General features: G+C 43.1%; 2 protein-coding genes and 1 pseudogene across 2 annotated transcripts; all 3 read right to left on the reverse strand.

The window, feature by feature from the left end:
- Nucleotides 1–2,076: 2,076 nt before the first annotated feature.
- On the reverse strand, nt 2,077–5,673 carry LOC124685969 (annotated as a pseudogene).
- Nucleotides 5,674–8,087: 2,414 nt separating this feature from the next.
- LOC124685970 (protein At-4/1-like) lies at nt 8,088–10,718 on the reverse strand. Its single transcript, XM_047219986.1, has 8 exons — nt 10,644–10,718; nt 9,803–9,908; nt 9,607–9,662; nt 8,988–9,065; nt 8,845–8,918; nt 8,586–8,719; nt 8,387–8,482; nt 8,088–8,239 (listed from the first exon to the last, which is right to left on the reverse strand). The coding sequence occupies exons 1-8, from the start codon at nt 10,707–10,709 to the stop codon at nt 8,088–8,090; spliced, it is 762 nt and encodes a 253-aa protein (XP_047075942.1). The 5' UTR covers nt 10,710–10,718.
- Nucleotides 10,719–13,569: 2,851 nt separating this feature from the next.
- LOC124685971 (DNA primase small subunit-like) lies at nt 13,570–17,297 on the reverse strand. The gene is made up of 16 exons (XM_047219988.1): nt 17,204–17,297; nt 16,953–17,003; nt 16,698–16,873; nt 16,535–16,612; nt 16,327–16,438; nt 16,127–16,211; nt 15,982–16,033; nt 15,841–15,902; nt 15,647–15,762; nt 15,426–15,547; nt 15,161–15,229; nt 15,019–15,076; nt 14,689–14,762; nt 14,527–14,575; nt 14,308–14,387; nt 13,570–13,673 (listed from the first exon to the last, which is right to left on the reverse strand). Exons 1-16 carry the CDS (start codon nt 17,295–17,297, stop codon nt 13,611–13,613), a joined length of 1,341 nt encoding a protein of 446 aa, XP_047075944.1. The 3' UTR covers nt 13,570–13,610.
- Between the last annotated feature and the right edge of the window lie 541 nt (nt 17,298–17,838).

Raw genomic sequence — 17,838 nt, forward strand, 5'->3', positions numbered from 1 at the left:
ATCTTATACTACCTTATTTTGTGTTGACATTCGAAGCAATCGATTAATTTTGAAAAAGTTGCCACTGCTTCATGGTGATGCTCCATCGCGTTGTTGGTTATTAGCTTTGTGGTGGTGTTAGGTGTATATTTGATTCCTAAACAACATTTGAGAATGATTGCCATAACATGATTTGAAAACACATGTGTACCGTACTGGCGATAATAGAAGGTGTTTGCTTGCAGTCATAATAGCGAACACCCATTTCGACTTGTATAAGAATAGTAACTTGTGTTCTCATGAGACATAGACCAGCATATATACATGTACAATATGGTAAATATGCATGATTTATATGTACAATGAAAACATTCCTTTTATATGACACAAGTGAATAATCCAAGCTAAAGTGGTTAATTTATCTTTGCATGCCATTTGTATGTTCTATCATGGGAGATTTGTTTTATTGGAGTGCGAACTTTATAATGGAACTGTGCCTGTCTGAAATATGAAGGCATTTAAACTGTATCCTTGGAGCTATTAAGAAAACTTTGCATGAACAGATACCTTACTTTGACTTCTGAGCGCACATAGTATTTAACTAGTGTAGCATTAGCGACTTGTATTCTTAACTTATCCATTTGATATTCTGATGCTGAATTATCTCTATCCCGATCCTTTCCCTCTTCCTTGAAACAGGAATGCAATGTGAAGAACAAGGATTTGCAGCTCCCCTGACACTGGCGACACCCTGCTTGATTGGTGGCTCAGGGTCAGACATGAAACTCCAAAGACGCTGAAGCAAGGCTAGCCAGTACCTTTGCTGCCTACCTTGTGGATGCTGTGGAAGCACTGGAATGATTATACATTTGATTGTGCTCGGCCGAACCTGCCCAGGTTTTTGGGTTTAATCAGCGCTGAGGCAGGTAATTATGCTCGTGTGGGTGTGTTGAGTATGCGTGCTGTATTCCCATCAGTTTGGGACATACATTTACCGTCTTCTTCTTGTGAGTGTGTGTGCATGTTGTACTACTCTGCCCTCTGGGCTAAACTACCATTTCTTCCTTTTTAATACAACGAGACGCAAGATGTTTTGCATTATCTTAAAAAAAATAGAAGGATTTGAGGAAGCTCTTGGATGATATCTATGCCATCAGTGACCAGGGCATCAAGAATAGTACTCCCTCTGTCTAAAAATAGGTGTCTCACTTTTGTCTATATATGGATGTATTTGAATGCATTTTTTGTTAGAGATACATCCGTATCTAGATAAAGTTGAGACACCTATTTTTAGACAGAGGCCTAAGTTACCGGTTATAACTGCCCTCGTTATAACTTTTAGTACATGAATTAATTAGAAATTAGGATGCTATGTAACTCGAGGATATCGTATACTCCCTCCGTAATAAAAGAAGTGTCTAGAACTGCCCTCGTTATAACTTTTAGTAGATGAATTAATTAGAAATTAGGATGCTATGTAACTGGAGGATCCCGTATACTCCCGTCGTGTACTAAAATAAGTGTCGCAACTTTATTTAAAATACACCTAGATACATCCATACCTAGACAAAGTTATCACACTTATTTTAGAAGTGAAGCAGTATATCCTATGCTGCCATTACTCTCTGCGATCAGATGTTCATTCTGTGTGGTTGGAAGAAGACTCCGTGTGTGTTGAGTCAGTACATCGTCTGCTCTACTTGCGCCACAGTAATGTGGTCGGCTTGCCTGCTTGTTACTTGTGGCATTTCTTAAAGTGTTTTCCGGTCACCATTGAAGAATGGGTTGCAGTTAGCAATATGTAGGTCTAATACAACAGAAGAACTGAAATGTTTCTTTGGGGCCTCATTCTGTCTACTGCAGATGGACGGCTATGGTAGATATAATATAGTTGCAGTGGAAAGGACATAATTAAGACCAACAGAATGACGAGGCATCATATGTCAGTCAGAACCACAAAGAAATCTATTCCCTGTCTGCCGTCACCGTTGCCACAGCAACAGCAAGTAACTTGCTTTCGTGTCAGTTTTTCATGCTTCCTGGGGCACATTAGCTATATGGGTCCTCAGCAGATTAGAGTGGGTAGCAGGAGACACCCTACATGCTTCTGTAGTCAATGGGAGTGACTTCTTCCCCAGGAGCATCAAGATCTTCGTAACTGCGAGCAGGATCGGAAACAGGTTACCAGAAACTCATGGAGTTTTAAAGTGCAGTGTGGAAATAGATTCAATATTTTATTACAGAAGAATTGCTTCGATAAGAGTGAACAACAAAGTGATTACAGTTCCTCAGCCCTACAATTAAAATGCATGATGCCAAACAAGTACATAGTATAAAGTCTGCTGAATGCTGAACATACAAGGGTTGAAGAGAATTTTTTTTTTTTAAGGTAAAGAGAAAATTTAGCATAACATCAGAGAGTCATTACATGTAACACAAAGACCTTGAATGCAGATTTTGGGTTCTTACTTATCTAATCCTTGAGAAAGTACAGAAATAAAAAATGTTAGCAGCTTACAAAACTTAGTAGAACAGATGAGTGTTACTTACCTTCGAAAAACACGAGGGTCGCGCGGGAAATACGGATACATGGGCATCATTGGTACCGGCATCAAACATTTCTTCCTACCCCGAGCACTATTTGGTCTTGGAGGTCTTTGCTCTCGCATCATTTGAATGGCCACATCTCGTCGTACAGGAACAAATGGACCAAATGGGCTAAAACAAGAGCAGCCAGCATTAGTATTCTGGGCTTCTGGCTGGACTTTGTTACTAAATTACTAGCTAACTAGCATAACATAACCTACCCAGCACCACACACAGGGATTAGTAGTGGTGGAGAGGAGAATTCAGGGACAAATGGGGTATCTGAACCCTGTACATCAATATCGCCTACTATCTGCTCATCAGGCATTCGTCTCATTCTGTCGCTCTCCTGCACATATAACTGGTGGCCTTAATAAAGATGTTGAAACTTCAGGTTTACCACTTTAATAAAAATCACTGCCCCTTTAGATGTAAATTCCCTGAGGCAACAAAGGCAAAAATGGCGATGCAAAAAACAAACAAAAAGGTTATTAGGATTGTTACGGAACCTGAATATTATCACAAGATACAATGCATCCAAAGCCTTGCAGGAAGTACTATGTAAATTTTGTATGGCATCAGATTAACTAATTGTTAACATTTCTAGTAAAAGCTGGTACCGTTAAACTTCAGGTAACTGGAAGTGGGAGGGATCATACCTTTTTATTGTATTTTTTTTCTTATTTTGAAATTTTAAATGGGGGAATGGTAGTAGCTTCTCCAGTTCTTATCTACCAACAGAAATCGTCTTATTGTTATATTCATAGAAAGTCAGATTTAATAGCCACCTTACTAAGGAAATAAATCAATAGCATGTGCATATACGCTCCCGCAAAATATATGTATTAAGTATTAATAACACAAAAAGAGATAAGAGTAATCTACCTAGTTTGTAGTCTAAAATGTGGAAACAAAAAGTTCAAAGATCTACAACAAAGACTTGGCCAATAATTAGCGAGGGCCATCATGTGCGGATAATTATAGCATTTCACCAACTCATTGATAAATATCATACTGCAGATAATGAGGATATACAACAAAAGAAGCAAGAAAAAAATTCTTTGAGGAAGCACATTGTAGAAGGAATGAATAGTTTGCTACAACGTAATCACACAGCTTATTTTAAAAGTTTATGCAGGCAAGCATCAAAGTTTTCTCGCTCCACCGGCCGCCATATAAATAAGAAAATATTGAGAAGCATATCAGTCAAAGGAGAACAAACTAAATGGCATTCTCACTTGTTCAGGTTGCTGCATAACTGGTACTCCACCTGGGGCATTTGGATCACTGCATCAAGAAGAAACAAGAGGAGAAACATTACACTTTGACAGATTTTAAAATAGTACTCCCTCATTCCTGAAAAGGATGTCTCAACTTTGTCTACATACGCATGTTACACGTGTCAGCGTGTAGATACATGCGAATTTAGATAAAGTTGCAACATCCTCTTCGGGACGGAGGGAGCATAATTTTGTTCTATCTGGTTGCACTGATACATACTTCATGTAATTTTGGCAGTAGATATCATCTTGAACTCCCGAAGTCAACACAGAGACCAAGTCAGGGTGCTTGAGTTTTAGATGCTTTTGAACAAACTCAGGAGCATGGAAAACTTTTCCACACCCCTTGGCTCCACACCCATACTTACAGCCACGATTCTCATCCATGATTTTCTTCACATAAAGTTCCAGAGTTTCAAGAGTTGCTGCATAAATTTTGTCATTGGCAGTCAATACAACTAGAGGATCATCGCCATTCACCAGTCTTTCGTGCCAGAAGGAATCAAGTTGTTTCTCCCAATCAGCAGCACTACTATCAAATGCACTGGCAGTTTTTTTGTCAGCCCTCACATGACGAAAACCGTTTGCATCTTCCATTTCAGACATGCCATAGTAATCAACGCCATGGATACGCCATAAGTAAGTGAGGAGAGTGTCAAGGAGCTCAACACCATCAAGGCCCTTAACAGTAGTTAAGCCATGGACAATAACTATAGGCCCTGTGGATCCAACATTTGATCTGTCAACATCTGCATTGCCATGATCACCACCACTTGACAGAATGTTTCCAACAATACCCTTCTCCGCGTCAAGCTTTTGCACTAAAGCTAGAGTTTGATCTATGTCAGTTTGAATTCGCCGATACTTTGAACTGACCGGATGAGCTTTTGGAGCAGTTGAAAGTGGCCCAGATACTTTTGGGTGACCTCTTCCCTTCTTTCTTCTCTTGTTACCATAATCTTCAGCATTCCCATAGCTTCCATCGTTGTCATTTCCTGATTTGCTTGCTCCACCAGCAGTCATTCCAGGACCACTACACCAAGAAAAGAAGGATATCAGCAAAACCAACATACTACTAGAAGATTCATAACACAAAATATGATAGGATTAGAGATGCATCTCACATGTCCAAAGTTCCACTTCGCAAATCAATAATAAAATTCTTCGCTGCAGCCTTACAAAACTCATTCCTCCTGCGTTAACAAAATAACACATGACAATGATCAGCAAAGTTCAACTAGCAACAGAAAAGCTAAACTTAAGTAAGCGCAAAGCAGAAATAAGAAACAAAAAATAAAACATATAGCTGTTCCATCTAGTTACGATGTTTTACCATCATTGTTGATGCTACTCGACACAAGCCTGAATACCAAAATTCGTGATGGTAATCAAAGTATTTATAGAATGAGAGGTCGCAAACATTTCACCTTTCAATAACAGATAACAAGTTTGTTGGGTGATACTTCTCTTTCAACCTGCAATTATAATCAAACAAAATAAAATGAAAAAAACAAACAAACCAATAATTTGTTGAGAGCGTAAGCTAACACGGTAACACCTCTAGATGAAAACATTTTAACATACCAAGTTTCATCCTTATGGAGATCAAAATAGGCACGTTTCTGTGTAGTAATGTATGCTGTCTTGTATTCTTGGTACCTGATTAACCATGGAAAATGAGGTACAGTTAACCAACTAGGTGGTTCTTAACTGAAATAGGCCGGGGTCTAGTACCAGTAGCTCAAATTGAGCTTGATTACCTTCTGCCAGCTTCATGTGGTGAAACATCATCTTCAAGAGCTTGGATAAAGTGTTTGTACGTCATTAACCCTTTACTGAAAATATTCAGAATCATATACGATCACATGCAGTGCAAGTATCATCTATCAGGGTTTCAAAAGGAAACATACCAAACCCGAGAGAGAGTAATAAAATACACATGGCTTGAGGATTTAGGAACTAACAGCAAATTAACATACTAAGTAGATCAAATATATCCATTATGAGGCACCATTTGTATACCTTTGGGTTATATCTTGACCATTACTGGAAGCAGGCCCATCTGAAATAACAGCAAGCAAATATCAAAATTTATGAAATTTAACCTGAAGCTTGTCAGCTAACACTAGCTGTTGTTTCCTTCTGCTAAGCAGGCTAGTAGTAGAACAGATTAATGCATGTTTGATACTAAGAACTGTAGATGTTTGATACTAGAGGCAAACTAAGAAAAAAACAGGATGTAGTGTTGATCTCCCATCTTCCTCTAACAAGTAGTGATGTCGACTCAAACTTGTGAAACGCTTGGGAATAAATTATCATACTCTTTGATTCAAGGAGCAGTTGTTCAACCTAGGAAGCCGCAAATAGTGCTTCAGTTATAAAATAGAAAGTATGTAATGAAGAGCACGAGACTGGTGGCAGAGCTGGCAAACTGTGCTTAAACCCTCACAAGACAAGCTTAAACCCCCACAAGACAAGCTTAAACCCCAAACTCCATCTGGGTCACGTGCTGGGAATGGAAGGCCGTAGATGAGTGTGCTGCAAGAGCAGCTAAACTGACAACCAAATTCAACATGATAGTCGATATAAGTCTTTTGGCGCAATAGTGACAGATGTAACGAATTTCTGTATTGATCTCAAAGCACACTAGCATATTTCGAGGTGGCGGTGGATCAGCAAGGTGTGACAACCCGGTTGTAATCAAGTTTAGTGTCCAATTTATGGCTTCACCATCGCAAAACATACCACAAATTAAGGCACAAACCCCACAGACCGAGAACCCTGAGAACTCTGTTTCGCTAGCTGGCGTCAATTATGTTGCGCGAACTTGTTCTAAGACGCAGAGAAGGAACCGGGGTTTGGACATGCATGTGACCAAAACCGTGAAACCTCGTCAGAGGCGGCTCACCTGAGGGGCTGTGCCCGGTGAGCTCGTCGCGGCCTCCAGCGTGCCAGTACCTGCAGCAAGCAACGCGCGCGCGGACACGACCAAACACACACAGACACGTTAGCTCGGGAAGCCGGGAAACGACACCGAACCCGGGAAACGAGTGCGCGGCGGGCGGGCTGCGACGTACCTGCGCAGCCGCTTCGGCGGGCCGGGAGACGGCGACCGTGGCGGCGGGGAGCGGCGCCGCTTGTTGGATGGCGATGGCGGTGGCGACCACAGGATGGCGCTGGGGCTGGAGGCCCTGCTGCTCCTCCCGGAGCCGGAGCGCGGCGAGTCGGACTCCAGGCGGTAGACGACGCGCTCGGGGCGGAGCGGGGGAGCGGGCGGGAGCGGCACGTTCACGCGCGCGCCCTGGACGTCGGCTCCGGGGCTGGAGCGGCGCGGCGGGTCGAGGAAGAGGCGGTCGGGGCGGGAGGAGCCGAGCGGGGGAGGGGGAGGGAGCGCGTCCGCCTCCCCACGGTCCGTGCCGCCCTCCCAGCGGTCGAGGAAGACGACGCGCGAGCCGGGCGGCGGGGGCGGGGGGAGCGCCTCCCCGCGTCGTCGTCCGCGGCCCGCGTGACGGTGGTCGGGCGGCGCGCGGTCCGGCATTGCAACGTACGGAGAGCAAGCGGGGACGGAGGAGAAGATGGCGTGGGGAAGGAGGAGAAGAAGTAAATGGAAGCGGAGCAGGTGAGAGAGAGGGAAAAAGCTGCAACCCAGTGCAGAGGCGATCAGAGCCGGAAGAGTAGCACGCAAGCCGCGCGCCGTGCGGCTTCTGGGAACTCGTGCGGAGGTCGGGCTAACGGGCTTGGGCTGGGCCGGGGACGGAAAGCCCAATGGGCCTATTTATTCGATCCTTCCAGAGGGTAGCGGCAGCCATGATGCAGTAATAATACAGGCCACTGAGACCAGTGAATGACTGAATGCGGTGCGAAGCCACCAAAGGCTGTCAAAAAACGATTGCGATATCAGATGCCATAAACGCTGCTGCGTAAAAAAGAACAGGAGGAGATCGGCCGGAATCAATGGAGGTGATCTGCGTTGTACCCCAGCACAGCACCAGTCCTCAGAAATAAGTAGGGCAAGAACATTACAGTATGAACTGAACATGACAAAGTGTCTACTAGCTCCTTCCAAAATATACATTTCATTCAGTGGTCTTAACCTGTTCTGGTATGTGACAATGTATGTTCACCAACGAGAAAAAACTGTGATGCTGTGAGGTGGTGGATGTACATGGGAATTTGGGGAGGGAAACTGCTACCATGGCGGCCAACCCAAGGGTTCAGAACCTGCCAGTACGTGCCCGGCTCTCATGAGCAGTCGAGCTCAGAGCTCGCCAGTCTCCGCTTCAGGGACTCGTTCTCCTTGCGGAGCTTCATCACCTTCTGCTTCAGACCCTCCACGTGCTGGACCGCCACCGAGTCCCTCTGCTGCTCCGCCTGCTTCATCTTCATAATCCTCACTGGATCATCAAAACACGAAAACGCAGTCAACATGTTGTTGTCAACCGATACAACCACACACAACAACTAACAATCAAAAACTCTTTCCAGTCCGTGCTGTTCGCACAGACTCGTTTCTTCAGTTCACCGATACAGATTCAACTTACGCTCATTCTCCGCGCTCTTAAGCTTCCTCTGCACGTCGTTCTTCTCCTCCTGCTCGACCATGACCACGTCGTTCAAGTCCTGGATGTCGTTTTTATCTGTACCAGGAGCAAAGGAGGTGTTTCCATCATGAGAGAACAAGAGGCGATAATCCAAAGCGTGAATACTTCTTCAGCATGGAACAGGAGTTCAGAACATTACACTGCATGTGCGCTTCGGCAGTGACCTGCTCCAACCTGCCACCTAACATGTCGATGTGAGCCTTATGAGCTCCCAGGTCCGACTTGAGCTGCCCTATCGTAGCCTCGTCGGTGGCTCGCTGAGCGAGGGCGCAGCTGGTTGTGGTGAAAGTTAGTGCTTTCGGTTTTCACAAAACAGTCAACGGGATAATTTGGTCTGAATCTCCCGCTTCTCCCTACGGTAATCTGTCAACTCCCGTGAAAGGCCTCCTTTTTTTTACCTGAGCTTGCTCTCCAGGGCATTGCAGTTCGTTTCGTTGTCATGCTTAAGCTGTTCAATTTCCCTCTTATACTCCTGTTGAAATTAAACACTTGTTAGATTGATTTCATGGGTTAACTGGAAGCTTGCAAAGCAGCTGACTACCTCTTCCATGGATAGCAATCTGCCATTTGCTTTTCCTAATTCTTCCTTCAGATTTTGACATTCTGTGTGATATTTCACCTGAGCAACAAGCGCATTAGAGATAGTCCAGAGTTTGAAGGACATGATTACCCTGCATATAAAACCTAGCACTTTTCTGAACGTTAAACTTGATCTATTATCACATTTCAAGCTTTAAGCAGAAAAAATCAGACCAAGTTGTACAATCTAGAATTTATTACAGAATGAAAGTCAAGCACAATCAACAGCTCCAAAGCACTTGTTCAAACTATTTCCGTATAAAAAAAGAGTAAGCTGGAGCCCAAAGTGTCAAAACACAAGAAGCTATAGTACTTCCATCAACTCAATCTCACAGGTATAAATGACAGCAAAAAGAGTCACACTCATGATGGCAATACCTCATATCACGAGAGATAAAAAATCGTAGTGTAAAATTTCAACTTCGCCAACCAAGTTGAGATCATCAACTTCATATACATCAAGTATTTAACATTGGATGATGAAAACTAATTCAGTTATGTAATCATCTTAGTATTATGCATACACCAGCCTTCATTTAACATTGTAACTGCACATAGTATTACAGTAAGTAGCAACCTACCTGGTTGGTGAACTTGAATAAAGTTTCAGTGTACAGCTTTCTTAATCGCTCATTATCTGCACAACACAAAAAATTCCAACTCAATTCTTCTTCCTACCGCAGCAAGCAATGAAAATCATCACTTACTGCACGATTTTTATAGGAAAGTAACAAACGGAGGCCGAACTACAGGAAAATGCTGAAATTCCAGTTAAACCTCTCTTGAGATCTGCAATATGCGACTCAAGGGCTTCACGCTTCTTGGATTCAGAACTGTAGTTCACTCTTAAAGCCTGGGCCTCCATTATTGCATCTTTATACCCCTGTTCAAAACAAGGAACCAGTGAATAACACAACATCAACACAGCACAGGAAATAAATACTTGGATAGTTGGATATAAGTAGGTCATCTTCCTTAGGCAATGAAAACTGGTAAACTGGGCATCTCTGGCAACACTTGGGCTCTGGAAGGAAGCATTAGAAATCACACATAGCACTATCCCTGCCCCACAGACTATCCTGCATATATTTTGGTTTGCTGAGCAGTTGGGCATTGGGATAACATCTTAGTTCTAGGAATCAGCTGCAGTGTGCTCGAGTTCGACAGAGTTAATCGAGCACTGAGATTGAACTACTCTGAAAAACTTTCCCAGCACAATAACATATCTCCATTATCAGTAGCACGAGACGTTCTTCAGCATACCAATCGACTACCACAGCCAGCAGCATTGGCCAAGATGTAATTCAACTGGAAGCTGCTACCCAAACATATGCAAATACGGCAACCTACTCCATATACGAGAAATCATCTCGATTCATCCAATTTAGTCGCAGATTATCAATCTATTCGACGCCCGCCATCTTGTGGGCATTTCATCCAACATCTGAGCGCCCTGCGTCGGCGTTGCCCCGGAAGGTTCAGGAGTGGACTGCTACGACGGCTCGAGTTCTGCGGCGCCTCGCCCCGAATACCTAAGACCCGCGGCGAACGGTAAGCGAGCAAAGGGCGAGCCAGCCGGAGCGGGACGGCGCAGCGCGGGGCGGTGCTGGCGACTGACCTGGGAGAAGCGGTGGAAGTTTCGGAGCAGCGACTCCAGCTCCTCGTCCCCCGCCGCCGCCGACATTGCTGCGCTTCGCCTGGCCTCCCCACGGTACCCTTGCTCTGGTCGTGGTGGTGGTGGTGGTCTGGTGGGACGCGGCGGCGAGCGACGGACGCGCGTGGCGGCGTGAGTGGCCGGAATTCGGGAAAGAGTACAAGGACGAGGCAGCGAGGGTACATTTGTAAATTTACATATCAGGGTCCTTCTTCAGATTCCTTTGTTCAAATAGAATATATGGAAGACTCTATTCCTTCCATTTTTAACATATAGTTTCCCCATTGAGACATCCTTTTATAAATATGGAGGGAGTATATATATTCTTTTTATAATTGTTATAAATAAAAGCTGCTTAATTTTTTTAGATACAGATACAGTTACATACTAAAAAAAGAAGTCTAAACCGCATCTAGACAAATTTAAGCAACTTATTTTAGAAAGAAGAGAGTACAAGTGACTCACTTTTGTCTAGATAAGGATATAGCTAGATGCATTTTAGTTATAGATACATCTGTATCTAAATCTAAATCTAAAGAAAAAGAAAATCTCCAATTTGATCTATGAAGTTGTTCCAGATTTGCGCTTTGGTCACAGAACTTGCAAATCGTGAATTGTGGGTCAAGAAGTTGCTCCGCGAGAGAGTTTTGGTCATTCTGTCACGACCACTGTTAATTTGCTGGCATGGCCAATTCCTTTTTTTGCAAATTGCCCCTAAAAAGTTAAATTAAGGATTAGAAAAAAATTAGGGGTCAATTTGCAAAAAAAAGAGCGAACTAACGGTCGTCGTAACTGAGTGACTAAAACACTCACGCGGGGCAACTTCGTGATCCAAAATTCATGATTTGCAAGACCAAAACGTATATTCGGGGTCACTTCATAGACCAAATTGAGGTTTTTCTCCTAAAAAAAAGTTAAGACACTGATTTTATCATGGAAGGGGCATTGGCTTGTTTGGCTCATGTGATCAGAAATCATTGGCCGTTTCTTCTATGTTCGAATGTGATTTTAAATAGAAAACCCATTTATCCATAGACATGGTTTGCTTTTGACCCTTCATACTGCCGTACTCACGATCCATCTAATTAAACCTACAAGCACATGGATGGTTGAAGGGTCATGTAGATCGGTGCTCACCGTGGGAGACCGCCGGCCCGGTCCAAAGTCTAACTATAAACTTTTTTTTTTTACGGGCAACTATAAACTTTTTAACTGCAACAATTTAAACATGACCTATTTGAGCAAGAATGTCCGCTGACTGCTTGTACTAAACCCAATGGATAGATTGTACTCATTTTCATGTCATAAGTTTTTCATTTGTTTTTATGACAACAACTAATCATTTTCGACCATTTTGATTGATTCACAGAATTTCTTTAGCATTTTTTCTGCGCGAGTAGTTTTTGATTCATTGAACTGGGTCCCATGAACAAGAAAATCTCAAGACGTATCTTGTGTCTTGGTGAAAATGTGTGTCGAGGGTGCTCCTCGGCAATGCCCTCCGATAGGGGCTTAGGGTTGATGGAATCCTGCAAGCTGACACGAGACATCGGTACACAGACAAGCGGGGAGAGCGATTTACCCAGGTTCGGGGCCCTCGATGAGGTAAAACCCTTACGTCCTGCTCGTCCGTTCTTGATTATGAAGATAATGGGTTACAATGGGGTGCCGAATAGTTCGGCTGAGATCTCGTCGAGATGGCTAAGTACTAGGGTAACCTAGGTCTAAGCTTCTGTTGGCTAAGTTTGCTAAGATTGATCATGTCCTCGACAACCCCCCTCCTGGCCTTTATATAGGAGGCCAGGTCTCGAGAGGCCTAATCGAGTACGAGTAGGTTTACAATAGATCTATTTCCAATCTTTCCTTGTTCGGCTTCTTCCGTGTCTTGTACTTCAAGTAATCCTCCGCCGCACCGTCCTAGTGGTCCATCTTGCCATCGGGTACCTTCATGGGCCCCCATCTGGACCGTATAGGGTAGTGCAATATTGGTTACCCGGAGGGTAATACCCACGTCAATGTGCAATCAAACAATGTAAATATTCAATCTAATAGGGATCCGAATGACCATGACGTTGCACTCCAACTTTTCCCCTATTTTCACGTGTCTTTTAGTATTGCTTTCAAAAGGCTGAGAGGATACATAACTAACACTTGGTTGGATTGTTAAGAAGATGGTTGTAGCTCCACCCCAATAGAGAACCCAAGTGTGACGCTTATCGTTCATACACATTTTCTTTGTTCTGAAATGACTTAAGCTTTTTCTAGATATAGATGTATCTACACATTAAAATGTGTCTAGATATACCTATATTTAGACAAAACTAAGTCACTTATTTTGGAATGAATATAGTATTTTCTCCATCCCACGAAAAATGTCTGAGATTTTTGTAAAATTTAGATGCATCTAAACACTATTTAGTATCTACATACATTCAAATTTTGATAAATTTCCAACATATTTCATGGGACAGATGGAGTATTATACTTTGGTGATGTGAGTGTGTACGCCATACAATCTGAATTTCTGATTGTGTGCACGTCAAAGACCATATAGTTCTCCCAGTGAAAAGACATTAAAGTCCATCAGAGAGGAGCATCAACGACAGACACATGTAGCAGCCAGTCAGTGGTTCGACACAAAGGTAAGCCAGCACCACGCTCTAACATGCTTACTGAGTTACTGCGAGAAAATAGACTTGAGAAAACACATGTATGGAATAGTGCAGCACCATCTGTTCAGCTGTTCGTCAAAACTAACTTGAGAAAACAGACGACGGGTTTACATTTTGCAGCAGTAACTGGGCAATTCCACACTTCCCATGGAATACTAGGATCACCAAGGATGTCACTTGGTACACTTGTTAGACGCCTTTCTGTATGGAACGTTGTTGATGCTTGAGGCGGCATTGCTGCCCTTGTGTATGGAAAATATTACCAGTTCAAGGTATTCTTGGACTGCTGGAGCTTCGCGCTATAAGCACTTTCCAGTTCCTCCTGCAAGATTACAATGGTAGCTGACTTTCAGCACTTAGAAAATGACAGGACCACAACACAGCCAAGTGCTGGTTCCGTCTAAGCAAGTAGATGGTTCAGGTTTACTCCCCCTTTGTGCCAAACCGTGTGATGCAGATGACATGGAAGCTCGAAAACCACTAGAGGGGATAAATTAATCTGGTTTTAAAAGTTCAGTGGTCTGGGTAAGCCAACAAACAAACTTCAGGGGCTTATCCAAACAAACCGCATACTTGCAGAGAGTTGCTATTATTAAATTTTCTCGAGCAGATATGCCACAGCACTACAGCAGTACTGAACAGCCAGCCTGAGCATAACACTACGAAATGACAGTGAAACTGATCCTTTCAGTTTAAACCGTACAAGAGAGCTTGAGTGAAACTAAACGAGTTTTTCCAATTTTCAGAAGACATAAAATTAGTAGAGTGATGCTTGTAATCAACCCAGTACGAAGAAGATCCTCCCATGATTTGCCAAGCTTCTACTGTATTGCGTATGCCTATGGCTATGGGTATCATGCTGATCAAGGTGGAATTTCACATGGCTCAAACTGTTGAATATGAATGCCTTTTGATGGTAATATGACCCTAGAAACACAGCAGCAAAGAATACATACCTTGCAAGCTTTCAGCATTGGTTGCAGAAAGGATGTTCTGAAAAATCTGATGGATTTCTCAAGGGATGTTCTCTCCCAATCTGCATTTCAAATAGGATTATGAGGAGTATCCAAGATAAGGTTGTATGGTACAAAAACGTCATCTTCAAGTTTTAATATGATGCACTTTAAGTCCTTTAACACACAATCCCAGAAGGTGCAAGTTTGTAAATAACCTACCGCTCTCAGAATCCATCTGCATACCAGCAGCATTGAGCTCTCCTAACAGCTGGGCATGTATGGTAGATTCAGCAAGTCAGTATTGGATCATCAAGCATCAAAAGGCACAAATAAAAAAAATTAGCACATAATATGTTTTATGTTTGCTTCTATGGACAATACCTGTGATAGAGTTGGAACAGCCGAAGGATCAAAATCGTCACAATTGTTGGGATCGATTGGAACACAGACACGTCCTGCAGAAACATTTAAAACGGTTGTTAGAACTAATGCTATCATTCATATAGTTGTCCAAAGAAAAGAGAGCACAGTCAACTCTGAAAAGAAGTGTAAGCATTCAGTGAATCCATACTTTGTTAAAAATGCGCATCATTCAGAGCAGTAATACTAGAAACTTCTAATGGATAACAAGCCCCATGCTGAGTAAACGGTGTATGCAAATGTGTCGCCTAATTAAATTAGTAAACTGAATCGGTCTATTCAGTTTTTTACCTGTCTTTGGATGTATGCAGAAGGGGGCTTTCAGTAAATGATTCATGTGTTTTGACACCTGATATACAACATCAAGTTTCATTACTAAACAGAAAAAAAATCACTTGCTACGAACATGAATTGGTGATGATTTTTCTTTTACCTCCATGTCAAGTCTAGGATACGTGTAAGAGAAGACAATCTCTTCTACACATCTGCGGAGCCCCTGGGTCTGAGACATAAAAGATAATTTACAGGAGTTACTAATCCTATATTTCAACATGATAAGTTGAATAACAAAATGCAACTATAATTTAGAAGTCAGAAGCATGAATACTGCACATAACATCGTGTTGAACCCTCAAGAAATCAATAACTAGCACACATGCAATAAAAGTGTATAGGATTGCGGGAGATTAAACACTAACCTTATGTTTTCCTGACTGCAAGGTTGTCTTTAACTGCTCCCATCTTGCTGTATTTACATCTTCCTTCGAAATAGAAGACCGTCTATTTCCTTGCCATCGGTCATGGAGCTCACTAGCAACATCTAGAAATGACACACTTTTAGGATAATGGTGAACAAGAATATGTCGATAGCAGTGATATTTAAAGAACATTGTCTCAGCTTCTTAAGGCTGTTTCTTACTTTCATCAGGAATAAGCTCAAGTATCTTCTGACATCTCTCTTCTGACGCCAATAGTTGCTGGCTATGTAATAGTTTGTCTTCGAAGAAGCATTTTAGAACATCAGTGTATGACCGTCTGCAGGAGCATAAAGTTTCAGCATAAACTACATTTGTGAGAGACACAGCACAACAGATGGTTATGTTTAGGACATACGCAAGGAAAGGGTGGAGGACAGGCCCAATCAGCGACACCTTCTTTAATGCATTCTCATTACCCTGAAAAACGTAATGCAGATGTATACATTTGAGAAAAAGTCGTGGAGAGGGCCAAGAGTTATAAATCAAGAAGTACCACCTTATAGACACGGAAGTAGTCGGCAATTGCAGATCTTTGTTCATTGGTGAGCCTAACAGGGGAACAGAGATAAATTTCACGGTCAACAAACAAAGGAAACAAGCAAATGTTTTCTTCAGCTAAAATAAGGTTCTCTTAAACATACTTTCTTGCTCTACTATCACAAACCCAGCAATGGACACCACGGCGGCCACTATACACCCACAGTATGTGATTGAAACCAAAATCACCTGTAAATGCATGCTTTCAATTATTTAAAGTAAAGCAGACCAAGAAAGCAATAGACAGAAATTAAAGTCAACTATCCATAAATTCATTTGTGCTTAAAGTAGCAAAACAACATGCCTCTAAGTGAAGCATCCAGGATTTTGATAACAATGGTCATTAATGGCCAGCAATCCAGACATGTGTCGGCTCCAGAGCAGCAGTACCGAACATCATCATAATCAGATATATCCTGCGAATATTGAAAACAATCACAGTTAGCAACAGTAGAATAAAGATAACACGGTCTAATGATGGAAAAAAAGAAAGAACATGACATGTTTCTTACAATATCGAAAATGAGTTCTCTCTCCACTGGTACGAAGACATTATTGCCAGACTGGGCATAAGCGTGTCGCTTTGCGGGCTACAAAAAAAAATTCATTGAGCAATAGCAGCACACAGAGCATAATACAGATAACTAAATCAAGTTTAATGATGTTATATCATACGTCTACACTGTAGACAGGTCCAATGTCAATCTTGAAAGGGCACTTCTCTTTGATAGAACTCTCAAATTCAGCTGGACTGTCAAAGGACTGGAACCGCAGATAGATGTCGTTCTCCAGCGTGAACGAAAGCTCTCGACGACCAATGTATGACTGATCACATCCTGGATGCTTCGCATCTACAGAAAACAAATATTCAGTTAACACGTAGCAAGACAACTAGTACCAAAACGAAAGTAGTAAAGTGTGAACACAGACCATTTCCATAGGAGAGCCACTTGAAGAAATCACCATACGGGAAGAGCTTTGCTGCAATTGTGATATAACCATCAGCGCAGCGGTGAGTTTGAGCTTAAGCAAATTGTGTTGAATCTTGCACCGTACTTTTGTATTTTGTAAACAGAGGTGGTACAAGGGATACAGATCTGCCTCTCATTTCAGATTCCTTTACCCTACCGGTTCCGCTACTATGATTTAGGATGGAAAATTGGCTGCAGCACAGCACTTACCGTAGTAGATTCGGAGGTAGTCGGTGTTGAAGCCGTCAGGCAGGGCAGCGCCGACTCCTTGCTGCTGCTGCTGCTGCTGCCCATCAATCTCCATGGAATCAACCCTGTTATCCTCCATGGTCTGAGGATGGCTAGATCGACCGTGCGTAGTGAACAAGAAGAACCTAGTGAAAGAGTGGATGCGTATGTTAGATTAGAAGGTGCCACACAGGAAGCGAGCAGGTAAATCGGCATCTGACTGCAACAGGAGAAGAGTACGAAAGGGGGAGCGACGGCAGAGGGGGAAGAGGCGCTGCTAGCACAGGGGGGGAGGAGAGGGGAAAGACCAGGGAGAGAGCGGAGAGAGACGGAAATCACCTGCTCCGCCGTCGCCGCCGCCGTCGCCGAGGGATTCGCCCGCCGCCGAGACCAGGGAGAGGTGGGAGCGGCGCGGGGCAGGGGAGGATGGCGGGAAATGGGGGCAGTTTCGCGCCCTTGGGCGGGGAAGGTCAAAAGAGTAGGGTACAGGAGGAACCAGCGAGGGTGATACTGCGAGACCAAGAAAATCCGAGGGGCAGCTTGGAATGTTGCCATTCGAGGATCTAAACTCGCCTCGACATGATCACATGGAGGATGTGCGCTGTGATTTTTTCCTT

The sequence above is a fragment of the Lolium rigidum genome, chromosome 2 (genome assembly GCF_022539505.1).
Source record: "Lolium rigidum isolate FL_2022 chromosome 2, APGP_CSIRO_Lrig_0.1, whole genome shotgun sequence".
Classification (NCBI taxonomy): domain Eukaryota; kingdom Viridiplantae; phylum Streptophyta; class Magnoliopsida; order Poales; family Poaceae; genus Lolium; species Lolium rigidum.

What these genes read in the sequence shown, in the direction of transcription:
- LOC124685970 (XM_047219986.1), bottom strand. Translation starts at nt 10,709, where the DNA reads ATGTCGGCGGCGGCGGGGGACGAGGAGCTGGAGTCGCTGCTCCGAAAC. An exon ending in TATTCAAGTTCACCAACCAG is followed by an intron (nt 9,066 to 9,606) that starts GTAGGTTGCTAC and finishes CTTGTTGCTCAG; the next exon opens with GTGAAATATCACACAGAATG. An exon ending in TAAGAGCGCGGAGAATGAGC is followed by an intron (nt 8,240 to 8,386) that starts GTAAGTTGAATC and finishes TTGATGATCCAG; the next exon opens with TGAGGATTATGAAGATGAAG.
- LOC124685971 (XM_047219988.1), bottom strand. Translation starts at nt 17,297, where the DNA reads ATGGAGATTGATGGGCAGCAGCAGCAGCAGCAGCAAGGAGTCGGCGCT. An exon ending in ACTACTTCCGTGTCTATAAG is followed by an intron (nt 15,903 to 15,981) that starts GTGGTACTTCTT and finishes TACGTTTTTCAG; the next exon opens with GGTAATGAGAATGCATTAAA. An exon ending in TGCAGTCAGGAAAACATAAG is followed by an intron (nt 15,230 to 15,425) that starts GTTAGTGTTTAA and finishes TTTATGTCTCAG; the next exon opens with ACCCAGGGGCTCCGCAGATG.